We start from the raw sequence: 25,816 nt of genomic DNA, 5'->3' as shown, positions 1-25,816 counted from the left end.
GGGAAATGTAGTTTTCAGCTGATCACAAAAGGCAGTTCTGCAGGGTGGCTGCAATACTTTTAACACTTTCAGTGCTTCTGCCTTCCAAGGGTGCATAGGGTTGGGGCAATAAAGTGTGAAATCAGCATGAAAGGGTTTCTCCGGGGTACCATTGCTGACCCCCCATTTTCTATCACAATCATCATAACGTATGCACAGCCAATCTTGCAAAACCTGGCACTTGATTTACCTGGATAACCATTGAAATCTGCATTTTGGCCTTTGAGACTAACTGCAATAGAGTAGGAGCTTTGCGTTTGTCTTGAATACTTTATTACAACCGGCAACTTGCACAATTTACAACAGAACAGCAAAAATGCATGTTTCCTACCACAGCCTGGCACAGCCCACTGAACTGGTCACAAAGCATAGTGATCATAACACAATCTTGGCGTCATATAGTGGCAGCTTGTGCACGGAAAAGACACCATCAACTATTCATTATGAACATTACAGTGAAATGACAGCACAAGTCCAGTGAAAATTCATCATTGTACAAAACAATGCTTGACAACAAAACACATCCAGTAGACAGTATGTTCACAGAGGAATTCAGTAGTACTTTAGCTTGAATCTGAAGCGGATATGTCTTGTGTGGCAATAAGTCTCTTGAGTGAAGCCACCTCTGCCGATAGGTTTGCTATACCTTGCTTCAAATACAAACTCTCCAAATCGGAGGCCTTGTAAACATTGTCCCCTGGGTGACGCACTCCAGCTTTGCAGCTGCTTTCGATCTTTTTGTGCGGTTTCTGATGCCAGTGACCCGGTTTGAGAGACCAGTCTTGGATGTTGGTCACCTGAACAGACAGAGAGCTCAGTGGGGGGTTCAGAAGAGCTTGAGCTTCATTTTTGTCCAGCTCACAGTGCCTCTTCGATGACATGTCAATCGGGGATAGTGACTTCTGAATGGCATCATAGTCAACATCAGAAGCTTCAACTTTGACCTGTATTGCTCTGGCTTTAATTCGAAGTTTGTGGGGCAAAGCAGAACAGTGCACCTCCGGGACCTTTATCACGGTAGCATGGACATTCTTATAGTCTACTGGAGAAAGAATGGGCCCCTTGGGGACCTGCTGTTCATCTTCTCCATCAGATGACTTCCCTACTATGCCATCGTCTGCCTCAGATGTCCTTGGGGAATTGCTGGACGAGCTGTTTATCTGCAGCAAAGGAGGGGAGTGCGAGTAACCAGTGTACGTGTTTCCCAAGTAGGTGGGATATATAGAGCCGGAATATGAGACAGTGTCCTCGTCAGCCTTTGGTGCGTAGGTCTCCAGATCCATGGGCTCCTGTTTTATCACTGGGAATGGGCTTTGAGGAATTGGGCAGCTCTTCTTGGGAGACAACTCCTGAGACTGCTCTCCTAAAGATGCCTCTGATATGTCTGACGCAGAACTCAACGGGGAGTGCTTAATGACAGAGATACAGCTGCTGCCCATCGGCGAATGTTCATGCTCCATAACATAAGAGCTCACATTTGGCTTGTCCAATGGATTGTCCTGAAAATACACTGTGGCCACATTACTGAGTTTCTGGATTTCTTGAGCATACACAGCAGCACTTATTAAACCAAATTTGAGTTTCAGTCCTAGTAACTCAGTCTTCAACCCAGTGTTTTCCTCCCCTAGAGCCATCAGCTTGTTTTCTAAAACCATGTCGTTCAGCCGCCGCTTCTCGCGTGACCGTTTGGCAGCTTCGTTATTCTTGCGCCTTTTTTCCCAATACATGGCATCTTTCTTTTCATCAGGAATGAATTCCCGCTTCCGACGGCAGGATGATGACTTGTTCTTCCCATGGCTCCCTTCATCGAAGAGCAAGTCGTCATTGGAAGCGTATGCGTCAGACATGTCGTTTAATGAGGAATTAAGGGTCATCATGCTCTCCATGTTACTCCCTGCATCCGTATGGGTCTGCTCCCGTTTAATGCTCTGCATTTTCTTTAGCTGCATCAAAAAGATTCCAAAGAGAACCTGAAAGTGGTACTTGAAAGAGAAAACTAACTTCCGGGGAATTTTTCAACATATCCTGTTCACAGCTACATACATTATTTTATCCATATGTTCGGATCTGTTTGCACCGTGTCTTCAAATTCCAGGAGGGGATCTGGTCCCATGTTCATTCCAGTTTGCTGTAAGGAGTTTTAGGCCACCTGCAGAAGGGAATGACAAGATAACATTTATTAGAAATCGAGAGGATATTGGTATAGAATATTGTACATTCGAACATGCTCACATGTCAGCTATGCTTGTTAGACCACTGGCAGAGTGGAGTCACATACACAATGTCTAAGGAACCAAGAGGACATGTTCATGGCAAACTGTACTCGGCCATGACACAATGTCATATAAGCTAGCTCCAGTGTATAGGTGTGGCTCCCTAAAGGGTACTGTATGCAAAAATCCAAACATTTCAAGATTTAAACATTTTACAGAAGAAATAAGAAAACAATGTGGCACCAAAGGTACATTTAGCTAGTAACCATAAAGAATGCCTCTATCTAATGCTATCACGTGTTGCAATGATTTAAAGCAAGTGTTCGCAGAGTGAGCTGCTCTCTTTGCTTCCTGGTGGTGCCCTGGGGCCACTGGGGCTGTTGGCATTATTACATAGCCAGATACATGGCATTGTATTCTCTTTCATAACCAAATATATGTCAGGCGGGTAAAATGCTACGTTGTAGGCCTTTTTGGTGCCTTTCTGGAGGTTTTCGATATATATTTGAAGATTGCAAACAATGTTATTTTTGCTATGGGCACAAAACCACTAAGTTGGAAGGTCTGAGAAAGGAATGTCATCTGAGGAACTTTGCGCACGCTGTGCTTCTTTAGGGATAGCAATCACAGGCCTGCAGTCAGGCAATGTTTTTTTTTTTTATAACTCTGTTTATTGAATTTTAACAACATAACATAGAGAAACGTACATGAATAAGACATGAATCAGCGGTATACATGTTGAAGGCAATTATCCATAGCAATAGGGCCCGTAGGGCCGAGGACCGTAATAGGACAAGGCAGGCAAACAATGCTAGCAGCGTTACCGGTGTACCCCCACCCGCGGGTCTCATTGAGCATCTAGCCATTTACCCCATATTTTTTCGAATTTGCGGGGACAGCCCCTTGCATTATAGATCCGGCGCTCTAAGGTTGCGCACCTGTCCAACTCATTACTCCAGCGGTTCAGGCTCAGTGGTTCGGCAGATCCCCAATTGGCCGCAATAAGTCTTTTGCCTGCCCCCAATGCAATTGCCAAAAACATTTTCTCATATTTGGACAGGTCTACTTCACCCCCAATGCCCAAGAGTATCATCTTGGGGTCCCTAGGGATTGGTGTCGCCAGAGCGGCTGAGATTGTGTTGACACGGCCCACCCAGAAGGCCTGTATCACCTGACAGTCCCATATCATATGGTAGAAGGTGGCGGGTTCAGTTTTGCATCGGACACATGTCCCGTCTTCTATTCCACCCCATCTGGCCATTGCCGTGCGTGAGTGGTATGAACGATGGAGAATCCTCAACTGTATTAGTCTGAGCTTGGATTCTATTCCAATTTCTCTGGGGGACATTAACGCCTCCACCCAATCTTCAGGTTCGAGGGGGTCCAGATCCCTTTCCCACTTTGCCTTTAGCCCGTCGAGTTGTGTGGCCCCGATTGAATTAAGGGCCTGATAGAGAGTGGAAGTGACCCTAGAGGAGATGTGCTGTGGAAGGATATTGGTCTTGATGGGAGAGCAGGGAGGCACGACCGTAGTGTCGGGGAATTGGGTGCGGATGGCGTGGGACAGCTGCGTATGCCGAAACCGGTCCATGGGTGCCAGGTCGAATTGTTCGCGCATGGTCTCAAAGCTCAGGAGGCGACCCTCTTGTATCACGTGTGCTAATGTTTGTATTCCTTTTGCCAGCCAGTGGCCGAAGGGGCCCATTTTCACTAGTTGCGGGAGGAGCGCATTGTGCCATATGGGTTGCGACAGTGTTGGCTGTTCTTCCCAGCCGATTAGTTTGTGTGCGGCCCGCCATGCGCGCCGGATGTGGTGGGTCATTTTGGGCAGCACCGGGAGTTGCTCGTGGGTGGCGTAGAGGATTTGGAGCGATGTCAGCGGGGACATGGTCTCCAGCTCTATACGGGTGGGTGGGAGTGTGGGGTCAGCGTGGATCCAGTCATTCATATGAATGTAACATATGTAAGAATGACATAACAAAATGTACTAGGATGAAGAAGATCTTTGAGAACCCTGAGGGTTTGCCTGACCCAAGTACTGGGAAGAGGGGGGCCTGTAGAAGGAATAAGGATGGACATGATAAATACAGTCACAGCTGTGGACATTGCGCCAGGGCAGATACAGTGCCATAAAAAGAAAACCACAAGACTACTTGTCTTCAGCCTGCGACAAACCCAGGAGTTTCAAATCACATCCAGAGAAGAACCAGGTGGAGTGGCGGGCACAGTCAGGAGGAGGTTGAGCGAGCACCGACCTCCCTGCCAGTCCTGACAAACAGTGCAGTGGCACGATCATGACAAGGTGGACTGGACGGTCTGGTGACAGCACTGAGACCGCAAAGCAGAGAAGCCAAGCACAGACCCAAGCAGCCGATGGACCGAGGAAGAAGGAACGCTGGTGCTGCCACCGAGACGCCCAATCCCAGGAAGAACTGGAGTGCTACCTGATCCCCGTGACAGGTACAAGGAAGGTTGGGAGGACCGATAAGGACGCGAGGCAGGCAGTTAGAGGGTCTTGTATCCAAGTAACGCTTCTTCACCACAGTGGCCTAACAAAAACCACTGACCCAAAGAGAAGGGTTGGGGACCCAAATCAAGAGGTGAGGCATCGTCTTCATGGCAGTACTTGGTGAGAGAGTAAGCCAAGTGTGCTGATCCAAAAAGAGAGAGAAACCAGGATTTGGGACCCAAATCAAGAATGGAGGTATCTTCCTCATGGTCAAACTTGGCAGGAGAGTGAATAAAGTGGCTGAAGACAGAGCGAGAGAGAGAGAGAGAGAAAGAGAGAGGGAGGGAGAGAGAGAAACCAGGGTCTGGGACCCGAAATCAGAGAGTAACACAAGTCATCTTCCTCCTCACAATACTTGGTAGAGAGGGATACCAAGTGAGTCAAATCAAAGAAGGGGAAAAGTCAGGATCATGGATCCTTCTAAGTTTTGAGAACTATGTGTTTGAAGCTACGTAATACGTAAACCAGGGTAAGGGAGCAATTCCCCCTCATGGCCCTAACCTGAAACCAGGGCCAAGAAGCCTGGGTGAGGGAGTAATTTCCCTAGGCAAAGTGACATACCAGGCCAGGAGAAGGCAGGCATTCTCTTGCCAACTCGAAAGGACACAAGACCCTTTGCTCACCATAGAAACTGAGTCATTATCCCTGGTGGTGTTGGACTCTGCAACCAAGTGCAAAGAAACAACCAGGGGAAGACAGTCATTCCCCCTGGTTGTATTGAACTTTGAAGCATTGATACCAGGAAAATGGCGTCTTCCTCCTGGTAACCAAAACCAGGGGAAGAGAGGCATTCCCATTGGTTGTGTTCAACTCTTAAATCAAGATACCAGGAGATGGGACTCATTCTCCTGGTAATCAAAGTTATAACGACTTTCCACTACAAAGTGTTAAATGATAAGCAGTGTGGCTGCCAAGGGAAAGTGCTTGAACTTTGCCTTTTATGTTGGAGGACAATTTTACACGGGGAAGGGAGCCATTCCACTTAGAAAAAAGCCAAGAATTGGAAGTGAACTTTTATCCCAAGTCCAGAAGAAGGGAGTCATTCTTCTGGACCAAGTAGATCTACTTTATCTCTAGTTTGGTTTTAAGTGTAAGGGACAGAAGTAGAGTTTTTGACACAGGACGGACATTCTGACAGAACCCTTAGTGTTTTAGCTGAGGCAGGGAAACCCCTCAGAGATAGGGAAGGTTGTGTTTTCTCTTTATTTTCTTGACTAATAAAGGTCTATAATAATCATCATGCGACCTGTCTGTCAGTCTCCTCCTTCTGCACCCTTATACTGCTTAAGTACTTACTTTGGGCCTCTATAAGTTTGGATGTAACTGAAATAAAACAGGTGGTAATGGTATAGCTGCCCAGTTTTTCATTGCGCCTGATTACGGGTTTTTGAACAATAAGTCTGTAAATCCACCATCATGTACATGTCAGTATAACTTTCAACAAAATGATGGTAAAAGGGCCTCGGGTACTACCACTGGCAGTAATATCTCCATTTGCCAGTGAAGTCCAATGAGGACTAACAGAATCTCATAACCAGGCAGAGATTCCGCAGTTGCCAATGCTGGGGAAAGTAATGCCATGTGGCTGTATCCACCAAACTCCTAATCAGTCCCTTTATGCTTTGCCTAATTTAACATGCAATCACATTTTAATTCTCTATGAGAGATATTCTTTAAGAGCTTTTTCCTTACTGTTCTGTTATTCTCTTCTTCTGCCTTTGCTTTACCCTATGTCTCCTGTATTTTATTCTGCCTGGCTCTAATCCCAGTGCCTGCTTTCCTTTGACCCCTCCTCATAGCTCCCTGTGCCTGAAGCCTTCCCATGTTGTGTTACCCTTCCCTATTTTCCTTTCTTGTACTATCATCCTCCGTATGGGACGTAACACTCACTTCAGCGCCGTGTCTATCTATTGCCAAAGGTAAAAGTGGGTGAGAGGCTGTGAATGCGTCTCACAGAGGAGACACTGAGACCTGCGCTTACCCTGCTGGCCTCAAACACAGAGACCAGTTTAGCTCTCTTTTTCAAAAGAGGTGCTCTGAGGTTTTGAATGTTTGCTTGATCAACCTAAATGCAACTAGTCTCTTGAGGGTGTATACCAGTGATAGTTAGTTGCGTTAGGTCTCCGGAACACCCAGGTTTTAAGGAATTTTCTGAAGGTAGGGTGGGCCTTCAGTGTACAGAGGCTGCTGGGCACAGTGTATCATAGGGTGGTTCCAAGGAATGAGACAGAGGAACTTCCATGAATTTTCTGATTAAAGTGTGGAACTGTTACTAGAGCCGTTTTGGTGTAGGGGACCGTTCTGAAAGGCATGTTTTGGATTAACTTCTTGGTCGATTCCGGGGCCCTACCAATGAAGGCACAGTGGGTGATACAAAGTGTTATGAATTCGATTCTGCATCTGGCTGGGAGTCAATGAGCGTTTGGAGGGCTGAAGGGATGCATTACCATCATTCCGGTCTTATACACAGACTTGCTGCATTTTGCACTCTTTGTAGATGAGTCAGCGGATATTAGGGAGGCTTATGTAGAGGCTAGAGAATATCATGGTAAAAACTGCAATGGCGTTAAGAGGTAATGTTGCAGTGGCATAATGTGACAGGGAATCTTAGTTGAAAAAAGCAGATTCTTACTATGCATTGAACTTGAGGTTTGAGGGCCTGTTACTTGTCTATAAAGAAATCAAGAGTTTTGAATGCTACCATGAGCTGAGGGCAGGTTCTGCTATCTTCTGGGCAAGGAATGTTTGCGTGGTGAGATGTTTGCGATTGTTATGTCCACTGAAATGTGCTGCAAGATCTTACTTATTGCTTTCCATCGTCTCATTGCAGCATTGGCCAAAAGAGTGAGTCAGCATAAATAATCAACACGCAAGCTGTAGCAACGTCACATGATCCCAGAAGGCACGTCAATAGTAAACGGATTTGAACCCTAAAACACATTCAGCTTCCACTATCTACTAATCACAGAAGACTCCTGTAAATGATTGAACATTGATAAGATCCATATCCTCCTTTTTTCTGGGATCCTCTGTTAATAGTATGCCAGTATCCATCATAAGGAGGTTGTCAGATTTGCCCAATGGCTTTAGGCTATGTATAAGAGCACAGCGATTGCCAGTTCCGTTCTCACTCTTGGTCCATCACAATACTGAGAACTTCAACAGAACCTCAATCCCAGGGGACTGATTTTGGTTAAAATGCCCCACAGGCCCAGATCTTTCTCAACTAGGAATGTGGGTATGACCTAGGCACATATCCTGAAATGTCAACTAGTCTTGCCTGGGATCCAGTGAAAACAGTAAAGTACATAGTTACTATAATTCCATGCAGGACTCTTTCATGTATGTTATATGGTGAACTAATTTAGTGTTAGGAACACTGTGTTAGCAACCACTGGCATACCACAATGGCGTCCCTCCATATGTAGCCATACCATTAAAGCATAAAGGATGGGTGCGATTCAAAGAGATAGGTCAGCTAGGGACTGGAAATGGAGCTACATAAGGTGTGAAGGGATGCTCATCGCAGTCCAGCATTAGTCATTAGGGTTGCATCATCGGTATGGCTTTAATGAGGGTACAAGGAAAACAAACGCAGATTCATATTTCATGATGGGTTTTAATGACCTATAACTAAGCCAGGCACATATGCTGGGGCAGAGGTCAGGGACAATGGCGGTGGAGGAGCCTCTGAGCATTGCTATCCAGGTGCAGGCTTATGCTTAGGGTCTTCATAGTGGACTGCTCACCGTCCATAGCCCGCGTCAACACTGCCTTGAGAGCACGAAGCATGCACCCCCTCTTCTTCTCAAATGCACGTCTCTGCCAGTGCCACTTATGTAACAGGCACCCGGCGCGATGGAGCTTGCAGGCCTAGTGACGTCGATAGACACGGCTGCTCGACTCACTTAATAAGAAGGCTATTATCCACAGCGATACATCCATTAAACCCTGTGTAATGAACAGCCACGAAGAGCCTTCACTCAAGGGAGTTATAATATCCCTGCGCGTTATTCACCTCTAGTGTCATAAAGGATTAGAGGAACAAAAGTGAAGGCCTAAGAGGCCCGGATTTAATAAAAGGCGAGACAAATCTGCAATTAGGGGGTAGCTAGGGCCAAATAAATGCATGATCAGTGTCGCTCGGAAGCAGTCATACTAAAAGTAGCCTTATGCGCACACACACATGCAGGCACTTCACACAGACACACAGTCCTGTTAGGTTGAAGACGCAGGGTATTTTTTTTATTAATTTTTTTGCTTGAGTATTTTGAATATTATGTATGGAGTGTATTCGAGAAGTAAGAGTATAATGGGGGAGGGGGAGAGGAATGGAACTTACTTTTCGATCAATACACAATTTGAGGTATAGAGAAATAATGTGATTTAGCTATATTCTAGTGATTTGTTTGGTGAAGTGCAAGAAATCTGGATGAGAACCCAGATTTTAAGGCTGTCAACATGCCCACTAGAGTGACAAACTTAAGTAGACAGGAGCACAACACACGCACAGCATGACATGTAGAGAGGGGTGTAGCTTTGGCTGAAATGGTCACGAAGGATGGTAAGATTAACTTGAATTTCCACATGGTTGCGAGCCACGCATCGATTGCGGGCTGGCCTAGGTGACGGATTACATTAGGGCAGTGTGGTGTTCAGATAATGATGGTGGGTATGTCGCACGTCAGCACGTGCATTTTGTGACCGGAGGAGGGAACTCCCATTTCTCTGGCCCTGTGGTCCACGCGCTGCCACTTGCTGTGGGCGTGCTGCGTAAACGTCTCCTGGAGATTACTCCTGCGTCAAATCCCCTTCACTCACCGAAAATGTGACGACTTGCTGAATAATGACAGAAATGCGCGCTTTCTGTAGAAACGCGCGCGCTGCTGCATTTCCGCTCCCGCCTGCTGTGCTCGAGCGTAGCAGTTAACAGCTCTTCGGTCACGTGTCGCTGTCGGTAGTACACTATTCCCATTCTTTGTTCTGCTCTGTTGACACGGGTTCTCGCAGGTGTCACTGATTTGCAAATGGGTAACACGCCAATGGTGCCGCAGTCACGTCAATCTCGTAAATGTGTTTTCAAGAAAGGTTGGCCAACAATCGGAGAAATATAGCATTGGGTACATGTGAAAAAGAGAGCAACGCCCTGCTATTCTCATTGTTCAGTAAGCGTGACATTATTATGTAATACAATGTCACTCTGTCCTGCCCCTCAAAAATATTTGGGTAATACTGTCTCACACAGAGACATCATTCAGAAAGACAAAGGGCCTGATTTACAGAGCGTTTTCCTATTGGATTGCGCCATTATAAAACGCTTCTGTGAATCAGGCCCAAAGTGTCGGTTTTCCGTGCTTTTCTAATGCTACTTGACACACACATACGCCTTTTCTGCTTGTCGTTTTCTCGGCGGTCGACTACACAGGTGAGAAGCCACCAGAAGGGGCTTGTCCAGCACACCCAGCACTGTATTCACTAGCCCTCCAGGCCTATTGAGGAGTGCTTCTGGGTTGGGTAGGCGTCTTCACAGTACCTCTGGGTTGGGTCTGCATTTTGAATCTCACTGTTGTTTTGTTGCACCACATTGCATTTACTTCCCACATTGCTTCTAGTTGGATCCCATTTTTGAATCCTGCTGTTGTTTTGTTCCACCGCATTGCATTATCTTCCCAAAGTGCTACTAGGTTGGGTCTTCCTTTTTGAACCTCACTGTGGATTTGTTCCACGGCATTGCATTATCTTCCCAAAGTGCTTCTGGGTTGGGTCTTCCTTTTTGAATCTCGCTGTGGTTTTGGTCCACCACATTGCATTTTCTTCCCACAGTGCTACTGGGTTGGGTCTGCATTTTGAACTTCACAGTTGGTTTGTTCCACCACATTGCATTTACTTCCCACAGTACGTCTGGTTGGGTTTGCATTTCCGAATCCCGCTGTGGTTTTGGTCCACCACATTGCATTATCTTCCCACAGTGCTTCCCAACTGTATTTTGCTACTGATTTCCACTGCCATACTTGCATACTACAAAACATAACCGTATACTGCATGGGCGCAGCCCACTCACCTGCATACCTCTCAATAAACACTACTTCATTACGCACACCCAAAACATGCATCACCAGATCCAAGAGAATACAGCTCAAACCCATGCAAAATATGTGCAAGACGTTCGCGTAACATGACACTTCTGACTCGCCCACTCCCCTGACAATTTGTCACGGCACCCATTCTCTCACCCGATGACTATGGGTTGCTGCTAGGGACTTGGCCACGCACTACGCACCTTCGTGTTGGTGAAAAATGCACACATGCATTTTTGAAATAATTTCTTCAACTCTTATTTCTCTGACTACGTTCGTCCAAAGGGCGTTCAACCCCACAGTGCTTCGAGGGCACTCCAAATGGCAGTAGGCGCTATACAAGTGATATATAACATAACATAAACTACACTTCAAGGCATATGCATAACAACCTATTGGCCTATTTAAGTGTATTAAGAATGTGTGCAGACTGAGACATGGTCGTGGAGGTGTTATTCAAGTAATCTGCTGAATGCAACGTCGTGGGGGTCTCCCAATCGGGTCCTGAGCAACAGGCACACCAGCAGTACAGACAAACCACTTTCGAAATCACTTCAATTTAGCTACACTGCATGAACATTTATTTTATGTGAATAGCCTCAAAATCTAAATCGCATTTGGTTCTTGGGACTAGCCCGATGGATAGCTCAGGGTTAAGCACTCACCTCTGACATGGGGCGCACCTGCACTTCGCACAAGTTGCAGGGTAAACTCGGCACTTCCCCCTTCTGAAGGTGATAGGCCGAGTACCTTATTGCTGGGTAGTAATAACACCTATCATTATAGCGTTTCGCAGTAAGAAGGATCTGAATTACAACAGCTTTGCTCCTCAGCATCAGGCTGGACTTCGCTAGGCTCACGGGCCCTCAAAAATACATTCTGGTTTAATGTTGTGAAGATGTGCCATAAAATGCAAAGCAAGAATCTAAATGCACATATTTTGTACAAAAAAAAAGCAATTCCACTGGCAAGATTGCGGCAGGATGTTCGCTGCACCGGTACATTTTTTGGGGCTTCTTTCTCTAAAGGGCACCAGATGCTGTTTGCTGGTGCACTTTGAAGACCCCTCTTCTGTTGGAAACATAGGCACCTGCCTGGCCCTGACTTACATTCAGAACATCTGGGGTTCAAAAACATTGTGCTTCAAGCACTGAACTTGAGCCCCAACCACAGTGACATCATCCCCTCCACTGTGAAGCCAAATGGCAAATCCTTTTGGTCACAGGATATAAGAATGAAATTGCTTATCATCCTGAGACTACTAGGGCCTACAGACAGGTCCCCTGGTTCACGAAACCCGGTGCCCCAAAACCCAGCGGGCAGGTGTGTTCTCGACAATCAGCTATAGACTGGCTAACCACAGCCATGTGCTTGAAAGGCTGTGGCTTTTCTGGAACCATGAGGCCCCCCAGCTTTCCACCCACGTGTTTGTTGGAGTATATTTTATGCCATCTCATTTTACATTTCAGCTGTGCAGTACGCCTTGAGCCCACCCCCCCCCCTTGCTGGAAGTTCTACAGTGTGGGGAAGTTTCTGGGTGAAGCAGGGAAGAGGCAAATCAGTGTGGGGTCTTGTTGCTGAATAAAAGCTGCATTACAGTCTACCATACCCACTGCCTGCGGTGAAATACCCATCCTCACACATTTCACTTAACGCTCCAATTACCTGAAATGTCTGTTTTTAATTTCCTCTGTTTACTCGTTAAGTGTAAGGGTGAAAATAATCAGAGCATGAGCATTTCTATTCGGTCCAATAGGTCCTCGGTCTGCCTTGTGCTTTCCGGTGCACACCGCCTGGGCCTGATCAGAGCGGGCACAGGGGAAGGGTGGCTCAGGGAGAGGGCATTCCTTAGTTTATCCCGATGTGAATCGGGGATGCACTCTGCATAGACCCAGGCATATCCAGAAATGCAGGTGTTGAATAATATCCCGATGCCTGGGCACTGTGGCTTGAACATGCACTGATTCCTTGCACCCAACGTGGTATTGTTTCCCTTGCCTGGAACAGCCCTTTGTGAATCGAGCCCCATGTGCCACTGCGAGGAGTGGCCTATTCTAGTGGCTGGACTGATAGTTGTGGCATCAAGAGATACGCATTCTAAAGCTGCATTATGCGCCAATGCATTGAGCAGTCGTTGGCAGATCGCATTACTTCCATAAGCTTATGCTGCAATTTCCCTTCTCTGCCAAAAATGACAGCCTTCACCCATGGGCACATGCCGCGCAAAGAGGCATATTACACCCTGAATGTTCGCTGTTAATTCTTTCCTTTTTGTTGGTTTGTTTTGTTCTTCAACTACTAGTTCAAGAGGTTGCTAAAGCATGGTACTTTTCATTTAGACTCTTTGGTGGGCCAGAGATGGCTTATTTTCCCAGAAACACCTTTCCCCATTGTTAGGCATTCTGGAAATGGTATGAAATGTTATTTATAACGCGCTTAATAACCAGAGGTTTCTAAGCGCAGACCCAGGGATCGTACCTCTGTTGCTCCGTGTCATCTGGCTTCCAAGGCGAGCACGTTGCCCCTGAGCTATCCTCCCGAGACCAATTAGAATTTGTATTGGATTTCTAAAGTGTTTTCACCTCATTTCAGTGGTGACGTCCACGGGTAGTACGTCATGCCTACCAGGACCGTACGTGTTATCTCCTCTGATGGACTCCCTGTGTCTCTGATAAATGTCCCCTCCTCAAAATATAGTTCTCCATTGTTCTGCCATGTTCACCTCCAGGAGCCCTACCTTCTTCCTGCTTCTGAGAAGTTTTTTTGTAACTTGAACAGCCACTTGTACACAAAAGCCTCCTGGACCAGAGAGCCTCCGCCCTTGGTGGATCTGATTGCTGCGAGGCAGGGTTTTGGGGGCTGTGCCCTCCAGTCTAGTTCCTGTTTGATGGGAAGAGAGCAGTGATAAAAGTGGGAAAATAACTGTTAGCCACATGAAAAAATGCCTTTTGAGCAAACCACCATGAGATCTCGCTAAGACAAGTGTATAACTCATATTGTTGCCTGCTAGTGTTAAAAAAAAATAAGTCCATAGGTGTAGACAGGGTAGGGCCTGAGTGGGCTAGGCCCACCCAAAATCTGTAAATGCCCACTCAGCAGCGCTGTGTGTGGATTTACAGATGTTAATGTCACTGCAGTGGGACCAACTACCTTAGGTTCAGGACTCACTTGTTAGAAAATCCTAGCTACGCTTCTGAATAAGTCATGATAAATACTCCTGTGGTCGAGAAAACTAGCGACAGGGGATCTGAGTTAGCCTAAGAGGGCATTATCTCTGCAAGATACCACTTTTTTGTTCTTTATAAAAAAATAAATAAAGCAAGCTACATATAATAGATGATTTATGGCCAATATGGGGAAGCTTCTGCAGTGCACACCTGGAAACACACTTGCCTCTCAATATTGCTCTGCCCGGCCAGGGTCTACAGCATTCGGCTCTCAATGTTATGCTTTGGAATGCAACTCCCATGAGCCCTATGACGCAGAGCGAAAGCCAGGGATCCTGGGAGTCGTAGTATAAAAACTCCGGGGAGCCGAAGATTGCAGACCTCTGCGCGCAGCATTTGTAAGAACTGGCACTTAAGTACATTCATTTTATATTGAAAGATTAAGGGGGGAAGCAAAGCGAGAAGTGAAGAGGCAGAAACCCTGCAATAGGCGGGGGCCCGAGAATGATGGCAGAGCAGACCCCTAGCGCCGCATGCCCACTGAGTGGGCCGCTCTCGCCCAGACACTTGGCATAGTTTCACTCTGCCGCAGTGGAAGGGCAGGAAGGCTCTGGCCTGCCTGCCATAAGTCGCTGCTGCTATTTCAGTCTTTCAGAGCATGGAGATGGCAACCTCTGTGCATTCATGAAGGTCGATATGGGTGCACTGACACGCCTGCTTCCAGGAAGCGCCGTCGCCTGCTCAGCTCGTATCAAGGCGAGTTTAACTGTCACCTAAAACCTTCTCATACTCCAGCACTCAAAAGTAAAGCCAATTGAAACGAGTGCTGGCGTTTTTATAATGCTTGCAAAGTGCTCTTCCTTCGCCATCGCTATCACTTTGCAAAGAATCATGATTCGCTTGTTTTACGCATGTGTATAGTCCTTGTCTAGCGGTTAACATCACACCAACAATGTCTCTTCTGTGTGAGATCGTTACAGTCCATGCTTGCCGTTTTAACATCTTTATTTTTATTTGGTGAACATATCGGTGGAAAAGGACATCGACAGTGTGAAAACATGTGTACTTTCCCATAGCATATGCCATACCTAGTCGGAATTATGAAGATTGCCAGGCACTACACTTAAAAAGAATTGAGAATGTTGACATGTCCCGCACTTTGATAGAATTATGAACATTGGCCTGTGTGGTATCTGGATGGTATTGTTAGGGTTGGTGAGTGCCACACTCAGACTGAATTGTGTAGGGCAGCAAGTGCTGCACTTAGAACTGTGAATGCTTGCATGTTAAATGTCACATAACCCACTAACCAATATAAACTCTAACTCTCTGCATACTTAAAAAAAACTCACACAACCATCTCTCGCACAGCCAGCTGCAAGGACTTCACCACACTGCAACAGCACATAAGCCGCACCAACAGCACACACGGACTGACACCGATCCAATACTCGCACCAAAGCTCAGCACCCGGTGTCTACCGAGTGTACACCACTCCTCCCACTATCCTACGCCCTCTTCACCTTACTAACCCATCCCACCTTTCCCATTTACAGATCCTCCAGAGCGCCTGGGGACCAATTCCGTTGATGACGGTGCGCTATATAAGTACCGTTAACATAACATAACCTATTAACAGTGGGCGACAGAGCTGATGGAGGTTTCTGAAGAAGTGGTATGTTCTCTTCAACGCACACTGCCTTCAGCTGCCTCCTGATCACCGCGGCTGTAAATATGATCATGTAGCCTCTTTCATGGCACCCCTTCATTGGTGCCACCTTAATCCCAGATCCCTTTCCAGCTGCTCTGCTTTGCTTGCAAGGCCTTGATCCTGCATGGGCCCAGTGATCTAGCTTGAAGACGTCACTGCTCCCAACGATTCCTAAGGCGGCACAAACGAGGGCCTTCTCACTGCTGCTCCTAGATTCTGGGGCTCTCTCCCTTCCACCTTAAGACAGGCTTCTTCCCATATTACTCGTTATCGAGCTCGTATACATTGGCTACTTCCTAAACAGTTTTGAATTCTTGTCTTGCATGTGGTTTTATTGTGATTCTCGTGAAATTCCAATCTTTATCATTTTTGGTATTTTTGTAATGATTGTTTTTTCATTGTATTACTCTGTCGATTAATTCTGTATATACATGTTATATTTTCGGTGAGCAGTTCCTTTGCTCAAGTATGGCACTTTATCGCAAACCCTAAATAAAATAAAATAAATAAATAATACATGGTAAACTCACCCACTCCAGTGTTCCTTGCAACAACAAAAAAACAGGATTCATAGAAGTTGGATAGTGAGAGGTAGAGGGTGGGGCCTCGGTCGGTTCCATGTGTTAAAATCGCGGCAAAAATGGCTGGTTACACAAAAAAAAATAGCGGCAAAAATGCTGTGGTGTTGCCCCCACAATCCATGTAAAGGATGCGGGGGACACCCCCACAACACCCAGACCCATTAAACCATTTAAAGGGAACGGGGACACCCCCGCAACACCTGCTCCCCGTAAATGATAAAATGGGGTACACCTTTACCGTCATTTTACACCGCATTTTTACCACGATTTTTTGTAATGGCGACATTTTTGCCGCGATTTTATTACTGCATACCCCTCGGTCACATGACAAATAAATATGCATGTTACACGGGAGACTGTATGGAGATCAGAATTCGTACAAGTGACGTCTGTAAAGGGTAACCCTAGAGTTTAAAAATGGCTGGTCCTGAGGTTTATGTCAAAGGTGCTTAAGCAAGAGCTACAACTCAGGTCAAGGGGAAAGATGTCCCAGTGAAGGGGCTCTAGGTGACAAAGTGGTCGGGTGGGATTACTCTGTGTTAAATAAACGAGTGGAAAAGAAGAGCCGCAGTTAGAAGTAAATGTTCCGCGTGGAGTGGCGGTGGGGCATAGTAAAGGCAATCAATGATTTATAGAGCTCCAGTTAAAGGCATATATACTAGAAAGGAACCTGCTGGATAATTAACGCTGACCCAGCTTGTCTGATGTATGAGCGGATCTGGGAGAGATACACAGGGTGTAAAAGTGCAAAGAATAAGGCTTGGAAGGGGTACTGTCTGATTCCCAGGCACAGACATTTGTAATAGTCCAGTTGGATGAGGACTGCGGCCTAAATCAGGATATTGATAGAGGATAGCATGTCGGCTGGGAATTTTAAGGATGTTCTTCAGATTGTTGCAAGATGAGGTGGTGTTTGGGGTAAAAGAAGTCGAGGGATACAATTCTATATTACAAGAAAGACTTGTAATATAGAATTACAAGCACAAAGACAGGAAGTGAGAATGGAGTCAGGGAGAGATGAGAGGCCAGGGGGAATGCTTTAGGGTGGAATAGGGAAGACTACCAGTGGCCATGCTGCAGTGGGTAGCAGAGGGACTAGCACAAAGACAAGCGCATAGTGACTCCGCAAGGAAAGACACGTGTGAGTGTAATCAGCAAGGAGGCCATGGGAGAAACAGGACAGGGAGAAGATAGCTCAGAGGGAGGTTGAGTAGAGCAAGACAGAATTAGGAAATAGGGGCTGTACCACAACATGTTTGAAGCCAGAGCACTGCATGGAGGGTGCCACGAACCTGTGCGTAGCCCGTGAGCATGCTCAAAGGAACAGATACCCCTATTTGATGGCATTGAAACACAGCATCCATGTGTGCTTTTATGTGCATTGTTCTTTCACAGAAGTTTAATTTGCAATCCATATGCCCACTCTCTGTTTTGCTGACATACACGTACAAACACTAAGAATAGGTCTAGGCAGTCATTTGCCAGTGTATCCACTACAAAACTTCTATAATAACACCCAATCACCCCAAAATTCCTACCCAGCAAATAAGCCCCTAAGCACCTCACAGTTAGAATTGCCATGTAGTTGTGTCTGTTTCTTCCGGGTCCTCTTGAATTGCCATATGACCTAAGGGAATCAGCATGTATTGTTCGTGTTGTGCCCAAACCTCCATTTCTGTGCCCTCTTAATGATCGGATGCTTGTCCAAGATGCCTTAAGTTAGAAGAAGGTAACCCGATATTGTCCTATAAACAATACAGAGGGCCAAATCCAAGATCTTGGGAAAACAGAGCAGGATCTGACCGTGTTCTTTCGTGTTTTCACTATCTAAATCCCTTTTCTTGAGAGTGCTTATTTGAAGGGTCTAGAAGAAGAGCATACCCAACACTCCGTGTCCCTCGGACTTGCGACCAAGAAAATTAAAAGGTTGCAACGGAGAGGACAATGTTTTCATTGAATGGAGCCCCGCCCAGAATGAGCAGCGCCCATCTCCCCAAGAAACCCAATCCTGGGGATTTGCATAAAAACAAAAGCATTTTGGGGACATTTAAATGAGCACAGAATTGTTTATTTGAAATATGTCTGTGATACGAATTTCAAGCATGAAACCATTCTGAGCAAGTAATGCAGGTTTTTATTTGTCACAAAACTCACCCTAACAGAAACATTCCTGTAAACCACAAGACCTATATATTAATTTGGACAGCCTGTCAATGGACGCCAGGCTCCAGCAGATCGGTTCTTCTCAGCAGGGCGCATGAAATAGAACTTGCAGGGTTTGAGATGAGGGATGGGAGGGCTCTGTCCTTCTGTAATGGTACTGCCAGGTGCTGTGTCTGTTTTTAGTTTTGACTATTATGTGGTGCTTAAGCACCACCTAAGCCAAAATGATTCCATTGGAATAAAGGCAGGAGGGAGATGACATGTGATGTGTATGGGGGACACAGAGCTTGTGGGTGTTTTTTGGTTATTTACCCACCCATTGAGAGCCCCTGGCCATGCTGATGCCTTTGGCTATTCCCACCCACTACCTGCCTCTCCCCACCCTAAACACATCCTCCTGGTATGTCTTTGATCTCTGTATATCAAGCAGTAATATCAAACTTTAAGTGTTAATGTTTTGTAAGCAGTTTGTCACGAGTTAATGGGGTAATTGAAGCTGTAAATGACTATTGGCGCAAAAGAAATGTCTAAACTAAGTGTGCATTCAGCCAATTGTGTACATCTCTTCCATGCACTGACATCCTGTTAAAAACAAGCAACAGCAAAGCTAACAGTTTTGCCTTGAGGTATTAGATAAGCATTTGCCAGATACTGACATCATGTTCCCAGTTAATTATCCAATTGTCCAGCTGCTGCAATCTTATGGCCAAGTCGTATCATGCTATCAGTGCTTAGTCTGTCCAATACCTATACAAAAGCCTAAAGGTTTGGCATTGGCATGGCTTGTTCGCAAAAAGCCAAAAGAGGTAATAATCAAAAGGTAAGCAGTGATTTTGCATAAGGCGATAAGGAGATACATTTAGTGAGATTGTTGCACAGCACACATTGCAAACTAAATTGTCTATGTGCTTTTGAGAAGGTAGGTCTAGGCAAACGAATTCATGGACAACTTTAACCCCACAGCATACGGGTGGTTTGAGGATCAGAAAACGTTTGCACTTTTTGCAAAAGGGATGCAGAAAAGTGCAAGATTCATCTGTGTAAGAACAATGAGAGCCCTGCACTGGAGGGGGGTGGGGGGGGGCTCACTGCCTTACTCGGTACGCTGCCAGGCAGTCGTAGGTTGGCGGCACGGGTCAGGTTTGAGGAGGCCCATTACTGGACATTGGCATTTTTGGGGTACCGCTTCTCACCTGACCATGTGATGCCCAAAAGCACAGCTTGTTAATGCTATTTCGTTTTGTGTACATATTAAAGCCTAAGGCCTAACTTTTTTGCACTTACCCTACTCTCTGTGTAATTGTTAGTCTTTGGCTGTACGCGTGTGTTTTGTCTGTACAAGGGGTTTCTAATAATGTTGGCCACTGCAGTATGTCACAACCCTGCTTATGTCCCAGGGTGCGCACTGCTCTACTTCTCAAAGTAAAAGGCCGCAGGCCCCTGACCGGCCCATAGGGGCGGGAAGATAGAGGGTTGGGAGGTGGGGGGGTTAGGCGTAGGGAGCAGGCAGGGACGTTCCGGGGCGGGGGGTGACCGGGAGGTGCCATCACCCAAGGTTTCCATGACAACATAGCAACAAAAAAGCCCCTCCCCCCGGAAGAAGGAACAAAAGCAGGAAAACAAGAGGTGTGAAAAAAAAAAACAGCACAGGGCCAGGAGGAGGCCCAGAAAACAAGGCGGGGGCGGGGGGATAAATAGGGAACCCAAGAGGAAGGTAAGCACAGCAAGAAAACAAGCACACCCAGTTCAGGTAAGCTTGTTGGAAGGAGATGAAGGGAGCTTTTCGTTTACACCCAACCCACACCGGAAAAAAGGAATAAGGAAAGGAGACGCTGGGTAGCAGGTTCGGTACCCAGCAGCAGCGCGTGTCTAAGGAGAGAATGCCAATTAGGTTGATAAAAGGCACCAGACAAAAATAGAAGAGGAAACTGGAGTGGCAAAAGTCCAGCTTGCATACACGCAAAGAAAGGACTTGCCAGCAGAGCAGGGACGTCATTTAGGGATCAGAACTGCGACCCCTGAGATCTCCCGTGTTACCTCCCCCTTGCTACCCCTAAAAAAGAGAACAAAAACTTTTTTTTTCTTCAATGCAAGACCCTGGGCTGTGGCCCGTGCCATGTGGCTCTTTCCTTCTGGAATGGCTGGCTTTCTTGTGCAGGTCTCTAAAAAAAAGAAAACAGGGATTACACAAGTCTAACCCTTTCAGCAGTGACCCTATATAAAAAAGAATAGGAATACCAAATAATGTGTCTTTCTGGAATTCTATACAATAATTGCTAGACTCATTAAAGGTTTATTTAAGGCACACTGCAGGGGGTGAGCCACTGATTTAGTGTATTCTTAAACACCTCAACTCAGCCTTTCATCCTTCTGAAGTCGATAAAGGAGTACCAACACAGGTTGGGTGATATTGTATGTATATTTGTTCTATATAAATCGCTTAAGCGGAAGTGCTATATAATAGAACATCAATATCATTTGGCCATGGATGTCTGCTTGCATTCACAGTAATTTGGGAATATGGGCGTGAACACACTGATCTTAATGATGCATACGGCGATCCATTCTTGTATGAAATGTATATCACATTATAGTGATATCGTAGCCATATTTTTCGTAGTGTGCTCAGCAGCAATGCTATGTGATGCCACTTCCTGTTTTGTGAAGGGGTGAAAGGTCGTGATCCATTGCTTCCCGTGATAGCACTTTGGGGTGGGATCAAATGACATCACTTCCTGTGATGTCACCAGAGGTCAAGGGTCATGTGAAGTCACTTCCGCTACCCCTAGCATTTTGGTGAAATGACGTCCATGCAGCAGAGTTTGAAGAACAATGGAAACACTACTACCAAAGAGCAAGGACGAGCTCTGAAGAACAGGAGGGCATCACTCCCCTTGGACACGAGGTGTCCAAAAGCACACCATTTCCTTTCTGTGGTTATTATTGCTGTAAATAATAAAAGCCTACAGCCACTTTTTTATTCCACATAAAATGGTACAGAGTTTTGTGTAACAGGTTAGGAGTAAGCAAGAGAGCAAGGGTGCCTGGTCTACTTAGCCTAAAGGAGACAGCGAGGTCGCCTGGTTTCCTCCATGTCAGGGCGACTGGGGCAGTCGTGTTTATTTCTGGCGCTTTCCCATGGGCGGCGTCTAAGTATAGCTCTCAGGATGAACTAATGCTGCAGCTGACAGATAAGCGGTCATTTAGATTTTGAAAAAACAATCGCTGCATTCTCAGTTTCAAAGGGTGCTAAGGCGGGTTAAAACCTAGAGGGAGGCGGTTATCCCATCAGCTGCGGGCCCCAGCCTGCTGCAACTCGCCGCAGGCGCCCCCTGCTCTTACAAAAGCAGGCGCACTGGTACCGAGGAAAGAAGGTTGGCTTTAAATACCCTGCATGTACCACTGCGTTATTAATGACGCCATCCTCGTCTGACAAATAACATGCTCCCAGTGCGCACGGGAAAGGCCAGAGTCCACGCGCCCTTGGGTTACTGCTTTCCTGGAGATGAGCGTGTGGGGGCGGGCACATCTCCTCAGGAAAGAAGTGTAACAACATAAAACATCGCATTGTGTAACAACACTGCGCGGGGGTGCCACTCCTTCTGGAACCCCGCTGGCCTCTTCCTAGACAGCCGATGGTGCGAAGCGTTTGGGGATTGACGTGGTGTGCATATTGCGCCACTCGGATGCTGGAGAGCCCCCTTCTACTTGCGGGGCGGGCGCTTGCTCCGCCTGCTGGATACAATACACACAGAGCCTCCACACGGTTCACCATTGAGCTACGCTGGGGCGTCCTGGGGTGTCCCTGTGTGAACTGGGCGAGCTAGGCCAAATCTGAAGGCCGCACGCTCTCCTCTTGGATATCTTATTAATAAATAGCACCGAGGCGAAACTTTTCCTCGGGAGCACGGTTCTTATTGGACGGAGTGTGGTGCATCACTCAAGCGAAATGCAAGTAGCCAGGCACCGGGGTCGCTGTCTCGGGAATGCAGCAGCTGACGCGCCCACTACGCAGGCGAGTGCGCGTCTGTGCGCCCTGGCTAACGGAAACCCCGCGAGTGCATGCACGTGCACGCGCATATTCCTGACTGGCACAGAGGTGATCGGTATCAGGCAGCATTCTCTAGCCACGGGACTCGGGAGCATGAGTGGCGTGTGTTGTGAACGATGGTGGCTGGCATCTCATGGCCGGGTCGTCGCATGAAGGGCAGCTGCTGGGATAGGGGACGTGTGGCGGTTGGAATGCACTGGACGGGGCCTGCGGGGATGTTGCCGCAGAAGCATCCCGAGTACGAAGCCCGCACATTGCGGCGGCCTTTCAGCAGGACAGATCATAGGAGGGGCGATTGCTCCTGTTGTGTTGTGCAGTGACAGTTGTTCTTGGACCTGGAGGGAGGCGCTAACACGCACCCCCCTCCCCTCCGGATTGCGTGAGAAGCATTTACCAACGTAATAACAACCGGCCGTGGGTTGGCTGCACTGCAGCTCTGGTAATAGTCACGGCACCTATTTATGTGCGAGGTCCTCGTGAGATGGGCAACCAGCACGAAGATTCGACAGTCTGTCATTTAATAAAGGACAGGGCCAGGTCTAATAATATACGTGCAAGAATATATTTTACAAAAATAAAATGAACACAGAATGGGCCTGGTTTTCAAAAATGTTTTCACGTGGGACACTTCCATTGAGGACATGGTTGTAAATCAGGCCCAATGGCTGTTACTGTGTGGACGAACGGGCATGCCTTTAAGATAAGAAGAAGCCCTCATTCAGTCACATCCCCAAAGTCCACGCGTAGCAATGCTGGACGTGAACATTTCCAGCGCTGGAAGGGGCGCGGGCTCCGGCCGCCCAGTGCGTCTCTGGTGCCGGGTGTAGTATTCCTGGCCGCCGCGGGAGCAGCCTGGCCTCCGCCTCCCTCCTCTAGTAGAGTGCACAGCGCCGTACGTGACGGCTGGAGCATCCCTGGCGCACCCGCCCTTGCCCGGGGCTGTCTGCAGCCGCAGCTCGCCGCCCTGTCTGCTCCCGGGGCACAGCCTCGCCACCGTCCCCGCTGTGAGGAGGCCGCAGCACCGCGGCCTGGCGCACGCATGGCAGGAACCCCGTCAGAATCCGTGCTCTATTACTCTACGCGGTTCAAAATACTCTAGTCACACAAAAACGCCCTTGTCCCTCGCAGCCCCGGCTCTCGTGGGCTGCGGGTGCCATTGAATTCCCTTACCCAGTTACTACGTTACTTTTACGTGACTGCCCCCAGCCTCACAGCCACAGCGATGCTGAACAAAGGAAAATGCAAGGGTGGCAACAGCGCAGCCCTCCCCGGCACCTTGCCATGTACGTACGTACTCCACATTTTAACCTGGAGGGGGCTGGGGGTGATTAGTGTCCCCCGACAGGCTCCTGTTTGAAGCTAAACGTCAAGTGCCGACCATTCTCACGCGGGTCCCTTGTATGAGCCCACTTCAGAGGCACAAAGGTGCCCACCCTCACTCCTTGGGAACAAAGACCACGAAAGAGCGAGTAATGGGGGCGGCCCCCGCTTTCCTGGAAGCGAGAGGCAGCAGTGGACATGTTGGTTGTGATGACGAGGGTTCAGGGAATGCGAACTCAGAATTCAGAGAAAACGGAGTGTCATTTTACACCATCGGGCGAATCAATAACGCGTTTAACTAAAGGCGTCTAATTATAGGCACACAGGGGGCGGGGGTAGAGGCGGGGGGGGGGGGGGGGCGCAACTCCATGTCCTGCGCAGCTCTCACAGTCATTCCTGCTCCTAGTGTGCGTGCGCATGTGGCAACGCGGCTTTGTCTTGCAATTAATACAGTACGTTCGCTGCTTTGTCCGCCACTGCCAATTGTGGCATTGTCGGCAATACCAGCCGCGCCACGGTGGGGCTGTAGCGGCATGGAAGGGAGTCTAATGTTACCACCAGAGGCAAGGTGTCAACTGCAGCCAGCGGTCGTCACCGTGCACCCCCTCGGGACAAGGACCAAAATAGCCCCTCGAGCCACAGTCTGTGATAGAATGTGTGCACCGAGACTAATGCGGGAGGATGGGTACACACTGCCAGGCTTCACCCGCCACACACCTCCCGGCTCGCCGGGAGAAGCCGGGGGGCAGCGGTGCCACTTGTCTGAGATGAGATCGCTGTGGTTTCTTTGTGGCAGGCTCGTAACACGGAGTAATGGACTCCCCCTTGCCCCTCCCTCTCTCTCTCACTCCCTGCCTCCTCCCCTCTGGCCCCGCTGCCAGCACATTCTGTGGTTACATAATGCAACATTTCCAGGAACAACTGCGAGCAGATTCGAAACCCATGACCAAGCAGGCAAAGCATGGGGCACGAGGTCCTTTTTAGCATCAACCGTGACCCCTGGTATCATTGCATTAATAACCAAGGCTGCTGTCTTTCTTTTTTTCCCTCTAAAGCAGCCATCATTTAGGAAACGATTGTGTGTGTTCAAATGATGTACACGTTTTGCTAGGCGTGCAGAATTCCAGGGACGGCCCAGGAATTGAAAAGAGAACGAAGGGCGACCGCACAGTGTCGTCGTGTCACACGTCTGTCGGCTCTCCATCCCACAGGTTATGCAACCAATGAGACATTGTGCCAGTCTGTTCCCATCGGCGGACAGCACGGGCCGGGAGGCGCAGGAGCCACACACGGCGCGTGTGTGTAAAGCATATGTACAGTGCTATCCATTTCTCTGAGCCCCCCTCCCCATCTGTTGATTCCAGGAGCCACCGTTCGCAGCGAAGCATCACTATTTCATTCATAATTCCGTTCACACATCTCTCCTCCAGCCCTCAGGATTAATTACGTATTACGCTAGATAGAGGCGACGCATCGGCGGGGCCGCATGCAGCGTCGCGAGGGATGTCCGAAGGAAGGATGTGCCTCGATGCAAGGATGATGGGGAGTGTTATGTAACCTGTCAGGATCAATGGGATCGGGGTGGTGCTGCCTACAATGCCCCCACATCGAGGAACACACATAGAGCGGAGCGAAACGCGGGTCAGCACAGCTGCACGTTTTACACACGCCGGGCACACAATACGTAGTAATTGCCCTCATTACCTGTGCCATCCCCATCTGCAGAACGCGCTCAGCAAAGGCATCCAAAGACATCCTCCCGCCGGTGGTCCATCCCGTCTTTTCCCTCAAGAGGCTCGTCCGTATGTCGGGATGGGCGCAGATAATTTTGTGTTGTTTTTTTGTGGACGGCAGGGGCCCCCCAGCAGCGGATCTCTCCCTCCTCCCAGCCTCTGCTCTGCAGATCTGTGTTAGTAGGTCAATACTCTTCAGCGTAAAGCTCGGTACAACTGCCAGCCTGCGCCCTGACTCACGGCAGCCGCTGG

General features: G+C 47.8%; 1 protein-coding gene across 1 annotated transcript; it reads right to left on the bottom strand.

Moving 5' to 3' along the window:
- Window positions 1-289: 289 nt before the first annotated feature.
- On the bottom strand, window positions 290-25,816 carry LOC138510160 (nuclear factor interleukin-3-regulated protein-like). The gene is made up of 2 exons (XM_069625637.1): window positions 25,536-25,816; window positions 290-2,188 (listed from the first exon to the last, which is right to left on the bottom strand). Exon 2 carries the CDS (start codon window positions 1,986-1,988, stop codon window positions 603-605), a length of 1,386 nt encoding a protein of 461 aa, XP_069481738.1. The 5' UTR covers window positions 1,989-2,188; window positions 25,536-25,816; the 3' UTR covers window positions 290-602.

The sequence above is a fragment of the Ambystoma mexicanum genome, chromosome 6p, assembly GCF_040938575.1.
Source record: "Ambystoma mexicanum isolate Mex_15411 chromosome 6p, UKY_AmexF1_1, whole genome shotgun sequence".
Classification (NCBI taxonomy): domain Eukaryota; kingdom Metazoa; phylum Chordata; class Amphibia; order Caudata; family Ambystomatidae; genus Ambystoma; species Ambystoma mexicanum.
This window is presented reverse-complemented; position numbering and strand designations above follow the sequence as displayed.